Source organism: Triturus cristatus, chromosome 1_2 (genome assembly GCF_964204655.1).
Source record: "Triturus cristatus chromosome 1_2, aTriCri1.1, whole genome shotgun sequence".
Taxonomy (NCBI): domain Eukaryota; kingdom Metazoa; phylum Chordata; class Amphibia; order Caudata; family Salamandridae; genus Triturus; species Triturus cristatus.
In genome coordinates this window covers 682,949,991-682,970,076 of record NC_140580.1, presented here as the reverse complement: position 1 = coordinate 682,970,076, position 20,086 = coordinate 682,949,991, and the positions used below count along the sequence as shown (strand labels likewise).

The 20,086-nt window shown below is 41.4% G+C and overlaps 1 protein-coding gene across 1 annotated transcript in view; it reads right to left on the bottom strand.

Annotated features, from left to right (window-relative positions):
- The window catches only part of NRG3 (neuregulin 3), a 1,803,861-nt gene that overhangs the window by 217,484 nt on the left and 1,566,291 nt on the right, over nucleotides 1-20,086 (bottom strand). Inside the window, exon 5 of the mRNA XM_085608548.1 lies at nucleotides 11,558-11,660. Coding sequence (XP_085464674.1) covers nucleotides 11,558-11,660 — 103 coding nt within the window. The remainder of the gene's footprint in view (nucleotides 1-11,557; nucleotides 11,661-20,086) is intronic.

Sequence of the window (20,086 nt, the reverse complement as noted above, 5' to 3'; positions counted from 1 at the left end):
CCCCTGCTCCATCCTTTTTGCCCACCATGTCCCATGGACCTGCCACTCCTATCTACTCTGAGTGTTCTGTTGAGCTGCCACTCCCCTCCCACCTGCCTAGCATTGTCAGATGACTGTAACCTGTCCCTGCCACCTCCACCCTGCCTGTCCACATGCCATGCCTCTATCCTCTTCCTCCTGTCCTACATGGTCCATTGTACTGCCACACCCTTCTGCCCTCCCTGGTCTGTTGTGCTGCAACTGCTCCTCCTGCCTGCCCCGTGTGGTCTGTTGTGAGGCCCCTTCCCCTGAACTTTCTTGTCTGTGCACAGGTCCTGACCCTCCCTTCTATCCTCCATCGTCCTTTGTGCATGCCCCTGCACCCTCCTTCTTGCCCATCATAGCCATTGTGCTGCCACTAACCCTCCCACTTGCCATGCATGGTCTTCTGTGCTGCCATGGCCCCTCCCACCTTCCCTGTGTGGTCAGTTAGCTGCCCCTGACCCCCTCCCACCTTCCCTCCATGGTCTGTGTGTATGCCATCACAGTCTCACTGTTGCTCTTCATGTTGTGTCTTGCTTCTAGTGCCCATCCTGCCTGACCTCAATGGCCATCTTGCTGCTCCTGCCCTGCCCCCTTGCCCCCAGCCCTCTGTTTACATGTGCAGACCCCTACTCCCTCCCTCCTGGCTTGTCTGTTCCATTGTAATGCCCCTGATCCGTCCCTCCTGCCCTTTATGGTCTGTTATGCTGCAGCCTTCTCTCCTGTCTGTCCATTATGGTCAGCTAGCTACCATTGCCTCTTGCCCCTCTGTTCTCTGTTGTCCATGTGCATGGTCCTGTCCCCTCCCTCTTGCTTTCTATGGATTGTTGTGCTGCACTCCCGTCCTGCATGCCCTGTGTGGTGTATTGTGCTGCTGCAAACCCTGATGCCTGCCCTGCAGGGTCAGTTTGGTGCACCTCTCCATGTCTCTCCTGTCCTCTGTTATCCAAGTCCATGTCCCTATCCCATTTCCTTCCATGATCCAATGTACCATACTTGCGAACATTTTGAACTTGGTAAGAGGGAGATTTTGAAAAAAAACTGGGGTATTGATTTTCCCCTTTGAGTTACATTGAAAAAGAGGATATTGTAGACAGGAGACAGATCAAATAAAGCCCATTTGAGCTTAAAAACATTGGACGTTTCCTGGCTGAATCGGGTCTGTTGGCATGTATGGTTGTACTACCATTGCCTCTTCCTTCTGCCCACAATGGTCTATTACATTGCCACAGCCTTGAAGGAGGGTAGATTTTGTATCACAGGGGGCCCCTGGCCCGTTCTGTCCACACCTGAAGTATGAGACCCTTGTCCTTGCCCTGCCAGCCGCATTTGTAGGCCGTATTAAATTGACCAGCGGGTCCTGTGTTGCTATATAATTATCCTGAGACATCCTTACCACTCAGCCAGCATAAAACCCCTGTGTAGGCCCTTCTGTTCAATATGTAGGCCTCTTTGTTAAATTGACCATAGCTCTGCAATTTTAGTGTATAGCAGTCTGAAGGCAGGTCTGCGAGACCTTCTGCTCCAAACTAGTAGCCCCCACCCTACCCGAGTGCTCCGTGCTCGGTATCAAAGTTCAACATCCCCCTGAAGCTGTCGACATACAGTAGGCTGCATCCTGGACTGGTACTTGCTTCCTGGGCAGGTTTCCCGCTTTTAAGGAAGTGGCAACCGCAGAGCGTCAAGTTAGGAGAACTGAGGAGATTTTATACATGAATATATTGAATTCCTGTACAATACCCATTATTTTCTGCTTGCTCTATGGAACTTACGATAAGCGATTGGCCTGAGAGACTGACCTTTTCACCCAGTCCATTGTCAGCATTAAGTGGGTAAATGACGAAATGTCTGGTAAAATCTGCAGACGAAGCTTTTGGGTAGCATACGTAGGTAGATGTAGCGTGCAAAGGAGCCCACAAAATGATATAAAAAGGGAGCACCCACAGATATCGACGGACAACCTCGCCGTCTGTATGTAGGTTAACAGGCTGTGCAGGTTTTCCCCAAGAACTGGGAGCTCTTGTCTTCCTTTGCTTAAAATGTCTTGCTCGGCTTTGCTTGAAGTATCTTATTCTATTTTACCTATATGAAATGTCATGTTATGTTTAACCATTGTTCTCTTTACTTTTGCATTTAAAAGATGTTGTATTGTAATTGCAGGAATGCTTGCTCTAAGAGTAAATGTGAGTGTCCCTAGGTAACATTTTCCTTGGTGTAACTTGTTTCTCATGATGCATTTATAGATGTGTTTTCTCTCTCTCTCTGTCAGTCCATTAATTGAGATACAGAGAATATCATGACAGCTGTATGATTATCTGGATTCTGTATTTTGTACTTTAGGTCTCTATTCTGCGGTTTCTTTGAAGTTGCATCTTCTCATTAAACTGCCATTGTATTCTGCCTCCAATTCCATGTCTCATATGTCTGTTTTCTTCATTTTTGGAGCAAGCGTTCCTAGGCACCCCGGCTCAAATTAAGGTGCCCCTTTTGTCCCTGACTCACTCTCCTGCTCAGTTCTGTGGTGGCTCCCGGGGCTCTGGGGACCGCCCCTAGCTTCCTTGACCCGTAATAGATCTTCCCTCCAACAGCCTCTCTTGCAAGTCCTGTATTGTTGGTTTGTTGCCCCTGCCCCCCTTTCCACTGCCCTCCATAGTCTGTTGTGCTTCCACGGCCCTTCCTGCCTGCTCAGTGTGGTTAAATTGTTGCCTTTGCACCCTCCTACCTGCCTTCAATTTTCAGAGTCCGTGCCCCTGGCCTCTGCCTCTCAACAGTATCCTAATGAACAACTAGATTGCTAACATTCTATATTTATTACAAAAGTGTGGAGCGCCTGACATCATCTTGATGTAATCAAAACTGTAATACCTAGAGCATTCCTTTAGAAATTACATATATGAGAGGGTCTTATTGGCATCAAAATTATGGTTAGTGCTCTAAAAGACTAAAATAAGGACATATTTTCTGAGTTTTCAAATAGCGACAAAGCACTTTTAAATTATTTGTTATCTTTATGTTTTTTTATCTAGTTGACAACTTGATTAAATGTTGCACTTAGGGGAGAGGATGTGGTGTTACTTCCAGAACTGCAGACTTTGCAACTGGGGAACCAGGTTGAAGTTTCTGCTTCAGCTCGACATTCTGTGATTCTGGTCAAATCACTTAGTCTCCCCATGTCTACAACCAAAATGAATTTGTTCTTGTGTGATGTAACCAATGCTCATGTAAAGCACTCCAATACCTGACAAGTCTGCACTATATAACACTGCAAAAACACAAAATAATAAGTGTTTTGCACACTTCTGTCATTGGGCTATATTTGGGCTATATCTGGGTGATTTTGGGCTACATTTGGGCTCTTTTGTCTCCGGTGGCCATCTTGGGAGATTTATTTGTTATGAAGTTTCCTAATTTCCTCATGTACTGCAGTCTCCTCAGTCGGAAATGCTTTCAGTTTTTTACTTTGATTCCATCATGAAGGTATTCAGATATGTCACACATTTGCCATGAATTCTGAATGTTAGCACTCTAGTTGCTCATTAGATCACTGTAGTAAAACTACTGCTCACCATGGAAGTCTGCTCCTGGTATTAAAAGTGCATGTTTCAGTCTGCATGTCAGAATTTTTTAATGAAATAGAAGAGGATTTGAGAAGTCACTCAAAATGTGCCCTCATTTTCTTTCTTCAGCATTAATCATAATTTCTATGGCAAAATGAACCCCCTCATTGTGTTCCTTTTTAAATTAAATGTTTTAAGTGTTACCAGTTTATTCCAATCAAGATGGCTTCAGGTGTGCCATACTTTTGTCATAATGAAGACAGTAAGTGCTCTAGTTGTTTTTAAGAACATTCTTGGACATTCTGTCATTGGGCTATACTTGGGCTACAGCTGGGTGATATTTGGGCTACATTTGGGCTCTTTTGTCTCTGGTGGCCATCTTGGGAGACTTATTTGTTATGAAGTTTCCTAATTTCCTCATTTACTGCAGTCTCCTCAGTAGGAAATACTTTCAGTTTTTTACTTTGATTCCATCAAGAAGGCATTCAAATGTGTCACACATTTGCCATAAAATCAGAATGTTAGCACTCTTTTTGCTCATTAGATCACTGTAGTAAAGCTACTGCTCACCAGGGAAAACTGCTGCTGGTATTGAAAGTGCATGTTTCAGTCTGCATGCCAGGATTTGAGAAGTCACTCAAAATGTGCCCTATTTTTTCTTTATGCAGCACTAATCATACTTTTTATGGAAAAATGAACCACCTCATTTTGTTCCTTTTTAAATTAAATGTTTTAAGAGTTACCACTTTAATCCAAGCAAGATGGCTTCAGGTGTGCCATACATTTATCATAAGTAGGACGGTTAGCGCTCTAGTAGTTCTTTGGAACACTCTGGAAAGCTGCAGTAGAACACAAAGGAATCAACTGACAGTCTCTGCCCTTGTTGGATGTACATGTTTTACTGAGAATGTCAGACTTCATTCTCACATGACTGAGAAAGATAATGTGAATTTACAGAAAATAAGCTCTCAGTTTAGCTTATAGATCACCTTCCAAACCTCTGTGGTAAAAGCATGAGAAAATATTTTTCTCTCAATCATGATATCCCAGCAGAAGGCTTTTTCACATGGTGAAATCACCTTAGAACATACCACAATTCCTAAAATGAGTATGGTACCATCAACAAATGATTTATAATGTAACTAAAGTCTTAAAATCTTCTATTAACTGCAATGCTTTTTAATGAGGTGCTATCATGTATATTGGTCCCAAGATGGCTGCCAACACTTCTTGGATGAAGTGCTGACAGCCAATCAGATCTCAGGATGAGATGTGTGGTTAGGCTCCGCCCACATATATATATTGATTTAAATGCTATTTTCTCAGGAACTGCTGAACAGATTTACACCAGACCTACAAAAGGCACTTCCTTGACCTGAGGACTACCTCTCTGCCAAATTTCAAGTAACTCTGTTCAGCCGTTCGGGCTGTAGCTGTGTCTAAAGGTCCTATGGAAAAATGCATGGGAAAAACGCGTTTTGGGACCCCCCTTTTTTCTCAGCCCCCGCTTGACGAATCCCCCCGAGACTTTCAGGGTAGGAGCGGAGCGTAGCGCCCCACCTATTTTGAAAATTTCGCGAGGATTCATCGACCGGCGCCAAAGTTATTCCAAATAGAATGTTGCGGATTTCCTATGGAAACAGGGTCCTAACTATAACTATCTACTGGCGACCGCCAGTAGATAATATATATATATATATATATATATATATATATATATATATATATATATATTATCTACTGGCGGTCGCCAGTAGATAGTTATAGCTAGGACCGTGTTTCCATAGGAAATCCGCAACATTCTATTTGGAATAACTTTGGCGCCGATTGACGAATCCTCGCGAAATTTTCAAAATAGGTGGGGCGCTCCGCTCCGCTCCTTCCCTGAAAGTCTCGGGGGGATTCGTCAAGCGGGGGCTGAGAAAAAGGGGGGGTCCCAAAACACGTTTTCCCCATGCATTTTTCCATAGGACCTTTAGTCCAAGCTACAGCCCGAACGGCTGAACAGAATTACTTGAAATTTGGCAGAGAGGTAGTCCTCAGGTCAGGGATGTGCCTTTTGCAGGTCTGGTGTAAATCTGTTCAGTATTTCCTGAGAAAATAGCATTTAAATCAATATATATATCTATAAGCACGCACCGTGCGCGTACGGTAAAACTTACCGTACGCGCACGCTGCCGTGCGCGAGCGCGATTCTGATTGGTTGTTAGATCTTAGTAAACATTCTAATCGGTCGAAACCAGGAAGTGTTGGCCGCCATTTTGTCTCTCGCAGTCTGAGGGGGTGAAAAACAAAGGTGGAGAACGTGAAAAGGGGGCATGGTGGACAGTTCCTGACTCCCTAGCCTTTGTCAGGGGGTCCCAGAAGGACCCCCAAGGGCCAAAATTTCCTTTAATTTTTTTGCGAAAAATCGCGGAGTACGCGTAGCGTGCGCGTATGGTAGAAATGAAAAAATTCCGCGAACTGCGTAACGTGGGCGCACAGCGCGCGCACGGTGCGCAAAGCGCACCGTGCGCGTACGGTATGCGCACGGTGAAAAACCTTAAAAAAAAACAAAACAAAAAATCCATAACTTAGCATTTAAAAAAACGTACAAATTCACTGAAAAAACCATAGGTTTCACACACGTTATAGTTAGGAATTAACATTTAAAATACCTTGCAAATTCACTTAAAAAACCATAGGTTTCACACATGTTATAGTTAGCTGGACATTTCACTCGTGAAAAACCATTGAAATTCCCCTGTTATAGTTAGTGCAGGCAACTATAACTCACGCGACCGCAATCCTCTGCTGATGACGTCAGATATTACATCACTGATGACATATGTGTCTTTCTGAACAATAAATATTTGTAATATATGTATAGCTAAAGATTAATGGAAGAAGACATGGGTAAATAAGTGTCTAAATACAGTGATGTAATATCTGACGTCATCAGCAGAGGATTGCGGTCGCGTGAGTTATAGTTGCCTGCACGAACTATAACGGGGGAATTTCAATGGTTTTTCACGAGTGAAATGTCCAGCTAACTATAACATGTGTGAAACCTATGGTTTTTTAAGTGAATATATATATATATACACACACATGCAGTAAAGCAAACATTCATTCCCTCATTCGTGCACACTGCTCCACACTCTTCCAACATACTCTTCCGTCACCATACACACATGGTGCCCCTTTCATTGCTAACTCAGATGCAAGTGAAGGACCCAGGTTAATGGAGGTCAGCCTGGGTTAACTTTAGCTGCTGACATAATTATCGAATCATGATTGAAGAACTGCATATCACCTGGCAGAATTGAAAACTACACTTCTAATGTTAATAAGATTAGCCTTAGATTAATCATCTCTAAATATATCAACTATTGTTATAATGTATCTTTTGGTTTATAGCTCCAGGTATGCAGCCACTGCAGTCGCTGATATCTGAATCAATATTTTGTGTCATCCAAATTAAATAGACAGTAGGTTCATTATGTGTGGGCTAGAATAAACCACATTCAGATTCTCCTCCTATAAGGGGGTGGGGGAAAGGATGTATGAACCAGCATAATTGCCATCTGGGGCCAGTGACACAATACATTATAGAAGAAGGGGCCTAAATAGAGCCCAATAAATATTTACCTTTCCACTACGCTAATGCTTACAACCACTAACTACTTGTAAAGAATATTCAATAAATGCATGCTTCACTTGGCTTTACTTAATGTTTCTCCTGTAAATTCAGGAATAAATCATGACTAGCTCAGTGCCATACAACAGATACTCAGAGGCAACTGTTTGTGAAGAAGGTGCAGAATGAGTGAAAGGGCAATGATTTAAGTTTTCACAGAAGAAAGGATTTCGCAAGGTGGTCTACCATCCAGTGAGGTGTAGATGTAGGGCTGGTAAATTTCAAGCTTCATTTAACTTGTAGAAATCCTGTCTTGTTAGGCAATGGGAGAGAGTCTCCAGTCATAATGGGGCATATCAGCAAGGGCCGGCGATAATTATCACTCAGCGCTCTTAGCGTGAGGATAATTTATCGCCGGCCAACTCAGAATTTTATCGCGGAGATAGCGTGCTATTAGCAACGCTTATCTCCAAAGCGAAAAAATTCAGAGCGCTAACAGCAAAAAGTTAGATTATCGCTGGATTTCCACACAACTTTTGGCGATAGCTTGCTGATAGGGCCTCACATACTTAGCCATGATATCCACCTTACATAGGATATCATGGCTAAGTCAGTTTCAAAGCGGGCCTAAGGAAAGTAGCAATAACAGAGGTTATCGCTACTTTTCTTGTCGCTATGCTGCTTTGAGGGAAGCTTGATAATAGGAGAAATGTCGCTTAGCGACATTTCTCCTGTTATCCTGGGGAGGAACGCCCACTTTAGTTAAGGGAAATGGCGATCAGGCAAGGTTTCACTCGATAGCGTGACCTTCCTGATAAGGCGATAAAATTATCGCCGCTTTTCGTCCAAAAACGGACGCAAACGCGGCGATAATTTTTTATCGCCTGCTTGTTAATATGCCCCAATGTGAGTATGAATTGAGCAGCGGTTGAGCTCCAAAACAGCCATAAGAATATGCTTCGTGTTAGGCTAACTGGCTACTGCAAGGAATTCCTAGCTCACTCTTGGAAGCTTGGCCCCACATCAAGGACATCCTCAGAGAATTGTGTATGTGGTACATGTTCAGCAAAATCAAAATAACATTAGAGTTAAACAATATTAAAGTTAAACAATACATTATTAAAAACCCGAAACAACTGCGGTTAAAAAGAGTATGACTGAATTAACACAATGATACCTAAATAATGAAACTTGTTTGAGGGAATGAAGAGTTATGAGGAAACACACAGTGTTCTACTTCAAACAATGGTAACTCATACATCAATGTACATCAATGGGCAGATGGCCCATACCAAGGAACTCTCTGAGTCTAAACAATGCTAGATCACTTTCACATACCCGTTTTTGGTTTACCCTTGTCCGATATATGTGCCTGATAGGCAGTGGTTGGAATTTTGGTGGCTCAAACGGTTATCTTTCAATTCATGATGTTTATCAAGCCTGACAATCAGAAGAGCAAGTCTGCTAGCTGAAGCCAAACAGATATCTACGAGTCAGGATGTCTCTTTTTAGACAGCACTGTTGCCTTGTCTTTTGCTTCAGTGTTGAAAACTTTGAGGTTGGTTGGTTTCCTTGCTGTCGAAAAGAGTCCAAAACTTTCATAAAGGTATAGTTTTGCTTAAGGCACAGGGTCAAAAGCAAACATTCCTATTTCAACATGTTCTCGGGCTTAAGCAGCAGCTCTAGCACCTTCAGTCTGCAGGACTACTTTTGCTCCTCAGAATAAATTGAGACTTTTCTTAATGGCTGTGCTTAAGAAATTACCAGTTTTAGCTCACTGCATTGCCTATATCCAGGTTGACACAGCCCCTTTTGCCTCCACGAACCAATGCCTTCTCCATCGCAGAAGAGATATTCAACCAGTAAGCAGACTACCATTGACAAGACCTTGTTCCATTTATCTTTGAGGATCAGCAAGAATTTTTTTTTTATTTCTTCGGGTCGTAGATATTCAGGATTAAACATGAGAAAAGTCTTACCAGAAAGTTCTATCAGTTTATGAGACTCCTTCCAGCAAGCAGCAAAGAAAGTTGTTTTCCTTGTCAGCTCCAGGAAGGTCTTTCTACAGAATGTCCTTGCAACAGATTTCGAAAGGCAATCTCACTCAATGATTTAATACAACCCCTAAGCAAATCAAGTTAAAGTTCGCTGCAATTCATCACAACAGTGTGATCTAGTTCCTGCATCTCACAAATGAAATACTGAAAAAGTTATCCTAGAGTGCTTTGAACTGTAGCAAACCAAGATTGGTACCTGTGCTTCCCCTAAACTCTTCTCCAGTGCTCTCAAAACACTTACCACGACCACCCACAAGCATCTGCAAAGGATCAAACCAAATCCACACACCTCCTCTGAGCCTCCCCCATCTTTTGCTGCAAAGGGTCTGCTGTTGCTGAAAGATCCCATCTTCACAAGGTGAAGAGGTGTTATATCCCCTTTGGACAACGAGATGTAGCATGGATACCTGCAGTGACTACCTGAGACCCATGGTAATCCGATCCTTCGGAGATGAACATTAGGCCACTTTTCTCCTTAAAACATGAGGGTTTAAGTGGGGCCATTAAATTAAAGATGTTGAGTGGTCTGGTAAGGCCAAAGGACTAGTCTCAACTCTGATTATATTTCAGGAAGTCAATATAAAAACCTATATGTGAGGTCAAGGTGTGCTGATAATCAAAATACAATGTTCATTTTGATTTTGTCTTTACGATATTTTTCGTATCAATCTTCAATTTGTCAAAATTTAAGATGCAAGTTGCTGTAGCCTGTGCACTACATATGCTTTTACGTGCCTTTTTATTTTTTAAATGCAATAGAAAAAAATATCTGCTTCAGGCTTGTTTTTTGGATTTAGACTGCGTTCTACTGTGCAGCATTTGTGCGCACTTGCATCTCATTTCTCAAATTTTCAAATAAGCAGAGGTAACCACAAAAAAAAATTCATTTCTGTTACACAGAGACCTACAGCCAGTTACTTTAAATGGGTGGCTTGAAGCCTTTATTATCCTTTTTTAAAAGCAAGTTGGGGAAACTCTCCTCGAGGGTTGCATCTGAAAATTGAACTTAGACCACTGCAATAGACTTTTGCACAATTTACAGATGACTTGCCAATGTGCCAAATATGGTCAATTAACTCAATTGTTTAGGGCCGAGCACATGCAGCTGGAGGCTAATTACTAGTCCCAGCTCGGCTGAGTTCAATGTATCACCAGTTGAAAATAATGAATGTTGCCATATAAATAAGGAGAGAAGGTGGGACCACTAAGAATGTTGGCAACATTTCAAAAGCTGGAACTTTGTGAGTGTTGAAAACATTCCCATTGTAGTATGCCACTCTAAATCTTAAGCCTGGGAGGAGTTTGTGGAGTTCTGCGTATCGGACCTCTGCGCAGTGACAAAAAAACTGTGCCAAGCTACACGCAGTTCCGCTAGCGGCGGAGTTGGTTACCTTGCATCGTTCGCACTGATTTTTAGAGCCGGGTGTTTGCCAGGCACTGTAAAATCATCGTGAATGGCATCTCACACAGTGCAAGAGGGCGCTACTTTTTTCTGCTGCTCGAGTAGAAGTTCTACTCAAGCAGCAGCTTCCTCAACGCGAACGGAAGGTTTCTCAACACGAGAACTAGCGACCATCGGCGACTGCCTGTGTTGAGAAATCTTGCAGGGAAGTGGTCTAGCATAGGATTTTTCTCTCTTGTGCTTGCCATCCTACCGTTGTTGAGCGAGGAAAAACTCCACTCTGCTGCACGAAGCGGAGTTTTTCAGAACTCCGTGAGCTTGGCAGAGCACGGAGTATGAAAAACTCAGCGAATGGAGCGAGTTCACCGTCCAGGCTTACTGAATACATGCATATATATATATATAAATAAATATATATATATATATATATACATACATACATACATACATACATATATTTAGATATATATATGAAGGCAAAAAAAGAAAATGTACAACTGCAGCATGAAGCTGAACAGGTGCAGGATCCAGTATCTATAAACTTTCTCAATTCAAATTTGATCGTTTTCTTGGCTTTCAATGGTACTTTTGCGAAGCCCTCAGAATACGCAAATCTATGAAAATGATAGGTTCTTAGAGGGCCTCATTATTTTGACTTTAAATGATGGAACTCTCATATCAATTAAGCATTATACTGTTTTACTGCAAGCTCCAGTCTACCATTAAATCAGAATTGCAAGGGGATACTTCGACATTAACATTACAATTTTGGATAAAATTACATGGCAATTACATAACATTTACCACAAGGCACCAGTGTCTACCATGGAACTTCCATTTCTCAAAAAAACACTCAACATGAAACAAAGAGCATTATAAATACTGCATTGAGCTTACTCACTTGGTTCTGAAGTAGAAAGCTGAACATATAACTCCCACAACGACTATTCCAAAGATGATGCATGATATTGAAAGAACCTGTCGCTGGTACACATCTTCACTCTCTGCAAATGAGGGAATAAGTATATTTTAACATGCTGTTACAGTAATGCTTCCTTCATTGACAGCACTGTACAACTGAAAAGCAGATCACATTTTTAAAAACATGGGAATAGGTTCTACATTTCTTGTGGTTATTTAGGGTTCATCAATAAACAGCAGCGTCCCATGCAGGTAAGAGCGGTGCGGCTAGGTTGAGGGGGGATTCAACAGAAGACCACGAGGGAAAATTAAATAAATAAATAATTACCCCTCATCTGCGTATGTGGAAATCCCCCCTCTCCCACCCGGCCCCACCACCCCTCAGTTCTTACCTGCAAGGGCCGCTGCTGTCGATAAATCAACAAATTCAGTATTTATTTACCATATTACTACATACATCAATTAGAGGTCTCCATGGGTAGCAAATGCTATTTCTTAAATCTTTTGGTGCATCTAGCATATCCCTGGCGATCCCTGGTCAGAGGCAGAAACACAAAGCCGATTGTTTCTGTGCAGGAAGGGATACCTTCCTGCACAAAAACATAAAAAGAAGATATTTACTCTTTCTATGTGTGCTGCTGAATGCAGCACCCCTAGAAAAAGGAAAAAATTGAAGAGAAATGTAAACATTTCTCCTTGTGGCACCTCGCCTGGGGTGGCATAGCATTCTGATGCATTTCCGGGTTTAGGAATTATCTTAGCTCCTAAAATGTGGTGGAATACATGTGTGTTGCGTGGGAACACCCACAGCAACACCCATATAACACCCCTTTCACGAAAAGTGTTGCATGAGAAGGGGCCATATTTACAAGGACAGGAAAAGCCATGCAGGGTGGCTTTACGTGTCCTTGTAAATATGGGCCAAGAGGTTGTGCCAGCAGTGTGTCACAAAAAGTGACGCATCGGTGGAGCAATGGGCTTTTAAATAAGCCCCTTAGTATATAGGCCCCCACATCTTTTTTATTGCCATTGGGAACTACATTTAATCCGATCAAAAATTCACCAGATCCACATCACCCATTAATCTGAAGAAACATTACATTGTTTTCAATTTTCAGAGACCAACCAAGCCATTTTCAACTTTTATGGCAAAACATTTGTGAACGAGTCAGCTTTTGTTTTTGCCAGAGTATGTAATTAATCAATGTGTGTACCCGTTATCCAAAGAGTCTAAAGCATTTCTTTTTTTCTAAATGTCCACACAGGACATCTACACATAATGATCATGGAGAATGTAATGGACAGCTCATCTTAGAAACCAACATCCTCATTATATCATAGCGGTGAAGATTCTGAACAAAGTATTACACAAAGATTTAACTGTTATTGATCTAGGTTCTTAGGGCCTTATTTAGAGTTTGGAGAATGTGATTCTCCATCAAAACGTGACGGATGTCCTGTCCGGCATATTACAAGTTCTATAAGCTATAATACACTTGCATTATGGTGAACAGGATATCGCTCATGTTTGTGACAGAGTGTCCTTTCTGATGAACTGCAACTGCAACGGAGTAACCTCTCCGCTTCACCCTTCAGTCCGCGTGCCCAATTTAGATACGGATGAAACTTAATTATGAATAGGGCTCCCGGTTTTATGGTACTTGTTTTGCTAACATTTCCGTCGGTATTTATCCATATTTATTTTTGGGCCATATTTATTTAACTGATAGATGCGCACTCATACTTTTAGGCTTTTCGTCGTGTTTTACCTATTTAAGCCGTCAAATATTACATAACAATACATCCTCTGGTAAATACTAGCATTATACCATAATTGTATGTTGACATATGCCCTTATTTAAAGAAATTTCATCCTGTTTTTTAATTTGCCATGCTGTCCATCTACTCAGCTGCTGGCCTACAATTCACGAAAGACAGCACGAGAGTCACTTAAAAGAACCACAATTTTCTGTTTTTATCCACTTTTAAAAATAAATGCAGACGGAAAACTCATTTTTTTCTGTCTGTATTTATCTGTAAAAATCCATAAAAACTGAAAACAGGGAGCCTTAATTTTGAAACACTCCTCTGACGGAGTATGGGCCATTGGAGGTGTACATATAACATCGACCATCCAATTTAGAGTGGCCTGTGTAATATGCTTTTTATGCTGTTCATCAATGATGAGGGACAGTAAAGCAAAAATATAATGACCCCCCACACCATAGGAGGTAACCCCTATGTTTTGGGAGTCAATAGTTTTCGCTTTTTCAACACAAATATCCATGTGACGATGGTTCCTACCTATGACTAGAGATGTCCGCAGAGACAGTGACATCTCTAAATGTGGAGTATGGGTACTTCGCACTCTAGATCAGGCCCTTAAGGGCTGATATGGAGATTAGCAGAGAGGGTACTCCGTCACAACTGTGACAAGGTACCCTCTCCACCAAATCCTCAGTCTACCTGCCTGATTTACACGTGAGAATGTTTAAGTACATCAGGTATGGAACCTACTCTGGCTCCATCCCGGACATACACCTTCGACGGCTCGACGGAGTACAGGCCATTGGACGTTGGCACATAACACCATCTGCCCTATTCAGAGTAGATGGTATGAAGATTTTTTTGGCTGCCTGTCACCCCAATGTAAAACCTGGCAGTAGGGGACGGAAAAAACTAAAATCACCACGGCACCATTGGAGAAAATGTCTGTGGTGTGTGGGTCATTAATTTTTGCTTTTTTAAAAACAAAATCCCACTTTGGGATTTGTTTTTTGAAACACCGAAAAACTTATTAAAGGTTTGTCCGGCAGCCGTCAATTTGATGGTACAATCCATCAAACTTTTCACACATTGACAGGAACCACCATAATGGCGGTTCCTCCCAATGACTAGAGATAGGCGCTGAAGTATTTTACATTTTCGCCCTGTACTCCACGATTCAAATAAGGCCCGTAGACTTCTTTTAAATCTAGCAGTCACCCTTCTCTATTGAGTCTCCTTTTTAGGTCGAGGGACCGGCCGGTCTGCCGAAGGCAGAACCGGAAGTCCGGAGATCTTATGATTCTTAGAGTGGCTATTTAGCCCACCTCTCTTTTTGCCTCTCCTCCATTGGCTGGCTTCCTAAACGGAGGCCAGCCATTGGAGGAGAGAGCCGTCCCTCCAAATAGGCTCCGTCTTTTTCAGATTCGGGGGCGTTTTCCGTGCTCTTCTTTCCACTGTTTAGCCACGCCCTTTTTTAGGCGTGTTTTTCTCTCTTCCAGCCAATGGCAAGAGGAGAGAAAGGAAAACACACCCCCGAATCCGAAACCGCCGCTGCCTTTCTCCGAGGCATTTCTGCTTCACCTCGGAGAAAGGCAGTGGTGTGCTTGTTCGAGTGTGTTCTGAAAGCTCAGCACAAGTTTTTGGGGGTAATTTTGTCCGCTAATCATCCTTATTAGCACTTCATTATTTTGAAACTGGTGACTTCGGCACACCTTTAGGTCTCAAGGACTTAACGATGAGGAAATGGAATCCTTTGTGCCCTTTTATCGGGTAATATGATGTCTTTGAGAAGGGAAGACAGTGAGCGGCTGCCATGTTGCAGAATCGTCTTCGGTGTTTGCAGCATGCCCAGCTGTATTGATTCTCAGCTCTCGCTGACCTCGCACTCAGCAGACGCACTATTAAATCTTGAATGACACTGGAGACGGCCGTCTTTTACTGCACAGTGTAGCTGCTGGGTGTGAGGGTGCCGGCTTCTTTTCCACCGCTGTCTTTAGCTGGTCGTGGAGAGCCACGACAGTATTAAATAAACAATTTGTCATATCCGGCAAATGAAGCTCTAGCTCTATCTTGGAATTTTATATTCTTCGTTTTGACTGAAGTTTCTAGTGAAAATACATTTTCACGCTAATCCAGGTTTAAAGTTACCATTGTGGCCCGCTTCACTTAATTGTGGTTTATTTTTCTTTGATGGGAATTCCATTGTTTTAAATGAAAGGCTGATTTAAGATTTTTTGCCCCTGGCTTTGCGACTCAACTTATTAAAATTGAATATTGATTTTATTTACTATTTCTGTTTTAGATGGCACTATATTTTCAGTCTGTCTTGTATTTTCACCGGATAGTTAATAAAGAAGTGCTAATTTACTCTGAGAGAAAAAAAGTCAGACTGGCTGGTTGCAAGGTTCTCGGATTTAAATACCCTTACAAATCTTAATTTTATAGTAAGGTTTCTTTCGGAGTTATGAAAAAGTTGTAGTTTCAAGATGGCAGCCATATCAGTTTGCAACCTAGCGAACTACAGATTAGTGAGCGATCCACCAGTCTTCTCTTTCTTTTGTGTTTCCGTGGGCGGGACTTCCTCCAGGCAGGGCTATTCACTCACGCGCACTCGTCCTTTCCTCCTGTTCATGTTGTGGACAGTGCCAGACGTCGTTAAGGTGAGACACCATAGTATTGAAGCAGTAAGTGCCTTGTCTGATTTCAGAGCACCGTGCTTAAGAGAGTAGGAGCACATTACTCTTGTCATGGACGGAGTAAGCAAAGGAGTTGGGAGCGACGTTAGCATGGCTTAAAACGACACGTCAGCAAACAGTGGTCTGGAGCAAGGGAGGGCTTGTTTTGATGTTACAAAGGGACTTAGTGGCCGTGAGACAGTTTCCCGGGATACTTGGTGACTGTGGTAGAGCACACAGACAGATGAATGGGAGAGGAAGTGATAGAGATCAGGGTGTGTATAATATTCCCACTACCACGGATAAAGTAATCTCACAGTTACACGCACATGCATACATCATACGCTAGGGCCCATTTCACTAACATACGTTCAAATACTCTACCAGCAATAAACCTGTGGAAGGAAAACTCCTAAACACCCTGCATCTATACCGAGGTCGATAAGACCTGGTTTTTGTGACTGTCCCTAAGCATAATCTATACAATATATACAACAATAATCAATAATGCAAACCCAATAATTGACAAGAAAGAATATCCAACACCATGTTTAAAATTATATTGCTTTATCTAAAATTAGTCAAAGAAAATCAATCAGAGTAAATCATTTCTCATAGTTACCTATTCTAGCTAAATGTCAGAACGGGTCAGGACAAGTCTCTCGGTAAATGTCTCTCAAGACGAAGTCCCTTCAGCATCAATCCTCAGCAACGCAGATTCGGTACGCGGCAAAGGCAAAATGGCAAGTGGCAAGAACCCTCTCTAGGCTAACATTTCTTATAGTTTCTAAACAATAGAAAGATACATTGGGAACATAGAAAAAACTGTAATGTCCGCCGGACTTGCTGAGCAGAGCGAGAAGGAAAGGATGTAACATCGCTACATTTGAGAATCTCCGCTCAGGAAAAGTACACATAATGAAGACTACGGAACAGGAACCAAGAAAATAAAACATGTATCATATTAATCCTGCTTCTCCTCGGCTATCGAGCCACAGTTCAGAGCTTCTCTCTAAGGCTCCTTTGTTTCCCAAGGCTGCCAAGGACACTTTCATTTCACTTGGAGATTTCCCAAAAACTGCTGCTGTCCTCATGGAAAGTTTTTCAAGCAAGGACCATGGTCAGTTAACTTCAGGACCATTTCCAGCAGGGGTCTCCCTCGTCACAGTTTTCATATTATAAATCACAGCCAGGCTCACAAGTCAGCCATCTTTTCTTAGGCCAACATAGGCCTCAATAGACCATCTTAATTAAAAGAGACAAAAACAACGTTACCACAGCATAGTGATTAAACAGTGTTAACCCCACTAATACCCTTATGTGTATGCATTTATCTAGCACTTGCAACATAGAAAAGCATTAATTCGGAAAGCGTTTTGTGCTCAAAAATAAACAGCACATAGCAACGTTCAAACATGAAAACACGCACGTTATTCTTTAAACAGCACATTTATGCACACCCACGTGTAACTCTCTCTTGTTAGGACAAACGAATTGATTAATATAAACGCACTTGCACAAGACAAATAATTAATTATTAATTATTAATAAATTAGTACAACGAATAGACATGCCAGAGCTTCAAAAGCCACAGAATTTTCAAACTGAAAACTCTGCTCCAGCAATCCCCCCTTTGGTGATTTTATCACCAAATAAACCCAAAAAAAAAATTAGTGAAAATTTAGTCCCATTTTAGGAGAAATCGGAAATGTCTTTTCCCCTTTACACAACATTAGACACCAGTCACTCTTTCATCATCCCTTTTTGTCTCTAAGTAAACACTCTCCCTCAATTCTTCTAGTTCAATTTCTTGAGGTTCTCTTTTCAACCTCTTGTTTTTCTTTTCTTTATTCAATTTCTTCCTTCCTCCCCTGTTTTTACAACACACACACACCAATCTTATTATCAATAAAGCAACAATTATACAAGTTAAGGGAAACAGTATTCTACCTATAATAGTACTACCTATTTTTGCAATAAAATCTTTAACAGCTATCATTTTATTAGCTATTTTAGTCCACAAACTCTCAGCTTCAAGTGGTACTAATTCTTCATGCAAATCAGTAATATTTTTGATATAGACCTTCAGGTCTTTGCTTTCGTCTGGAATGTAAGTGCAACAATGTTGAACTTTCAGCATTCCACAGACTCCACCCTCCTTGGCCAATAGAATATCAAGGGCAAGTCGATTTTGCATAGACATGGCACGTACGGCACTTAATTCCGTATTCACCAAAAGAAACCCTCCAGCGGTATTTGTCGATAAGCGATCAACCACTGTGGACAGTTTCCGAATTCCATAAGCATTCAAAGAAATTCCCACTGCTGGAATCAAAACCCCAAAAATATCACCCACTATTTCAGACCAAGTTTCTCTCTTAAAACGCATTAGTAAGTTAATATGTTCTACATCTGTTATTTTATCTATATGAAAAATCTTTGGAAAAACTAGGCCCACATAACACGTGCCATACCAATGGTCAGGCAACTTGTAATAAGCCTTATTCCCACAAACATAATATACTCCTGGAAAAATTGTATCTTCTCCACCTCTGAAACCCCAACCTGTTGCAATGAAGTATGTATCATGGCACTCACTAGTCCCGACAAAATATGTATCATATTGGGATTTCCTTCTCGTAATACAAAGTTTACCCTTCTGTGGTGCATCTAGAGCTAAAGTTGGACTAGCCCCATTCTTCAACTCTTTTCCCATCTCAATGTCCCAAATTGTCTCACTCACTTTATTTTTTCCTGCTTTCTCATGCATGTTCAATCTCCTTTCTTCTACCATATCCAGAAAAGCTTTCTCCTCTCCTTTCAAACTGCAAGTTAAATTGTTCTTAAAAATGTAATCTAATGTTAATCCTTTTTCTTCAATAAAAATCTCACCAAAAGTGTTAGCTTCTTTAGCTGGATTCAGCTCTTTGTTCATTGGCAAATGCCCAAAAATACTATCTCTGTTAGACATCTTATAATCTACTCTCCCTAACAAATAAAAAACACTACTTAAAATACTACAGGAAATACCATATGTAGCTGGTAAATGATGATAAGTAACACCCTCTGAAACGGATACAGGTAATTGCATACAGACGTAGCAATCCCTTACTTCCATTGTTTTCACATATTCATATAACAATTTTGAAAAAACATTACTAGAAAAGTTATTAATTGACCTATCTTTGTGTATGTAAGTATTACTAATTCTAATTGGAACTACCTTTTGTGAATTCTTCTCTACATTTGTCACATTCTCTGTATGCATCTCAAACTCTACTTTAAAAGTCACTAATAAAACTAAAACACCCCATAGAAGCATTAATAATCCAGTACAGCAGCAGCACATCCTACACCACCTTTTAAAGAAGGCACATCTATTTCTATTATCCTCTATGTTAGCCATTTTAGTTTAGCCTCTACTACTCCACTACTGTTTGAACTTTTTCAATTCTTCTTCAGCAATTCTTCAGCTTTCAGTTTTTCCAAATGATCTTTCCGTTCACTTAATCCAAGTGAATCCTTCCTTTATTCAGTTTGGATACTTGTCATTCTTCACTTCAATTTCCTCAACATCAAATTGTATTAGATCTCCAACATCAAAATCCTCAGTACTCGACTCTTCTCCAATGTCAGTCAAGAGTACTTTCAGAATTTCACCAGTATCTTCCTCAACCACTTCTCTCAAGATCTCTTCCGGATTATCTCGAGTCACTGCTTCTTCTTTTCCTCCTTTAGACAGTGCCACATAAGACCATTCCGGTGATCTGTACTTTTGGTTGGGTCTTCTTACTCTTTTTATTTCTACTGGTTCGTTTGACTCCTTTGATTCTTTTCCTTCAGCTTTTGAACTTTGACTCGAAACTTCATTCACTTGTTCAGCTTTCGACGTATTTGCTCTTATTATTTTGTATCTCAGCCTCTTAACTCTGTTGTTAGGCCAACGATCTCCTCTTAACACCTTTTTCGGCTTTATTTCTTTATTACTTCTTTCTCCAATCCAAGTTCTCTTTCTCAGAACTCGACCCTCTGTTTGTTCATCCTCATCATCTGTTTCAAGTGCCTCT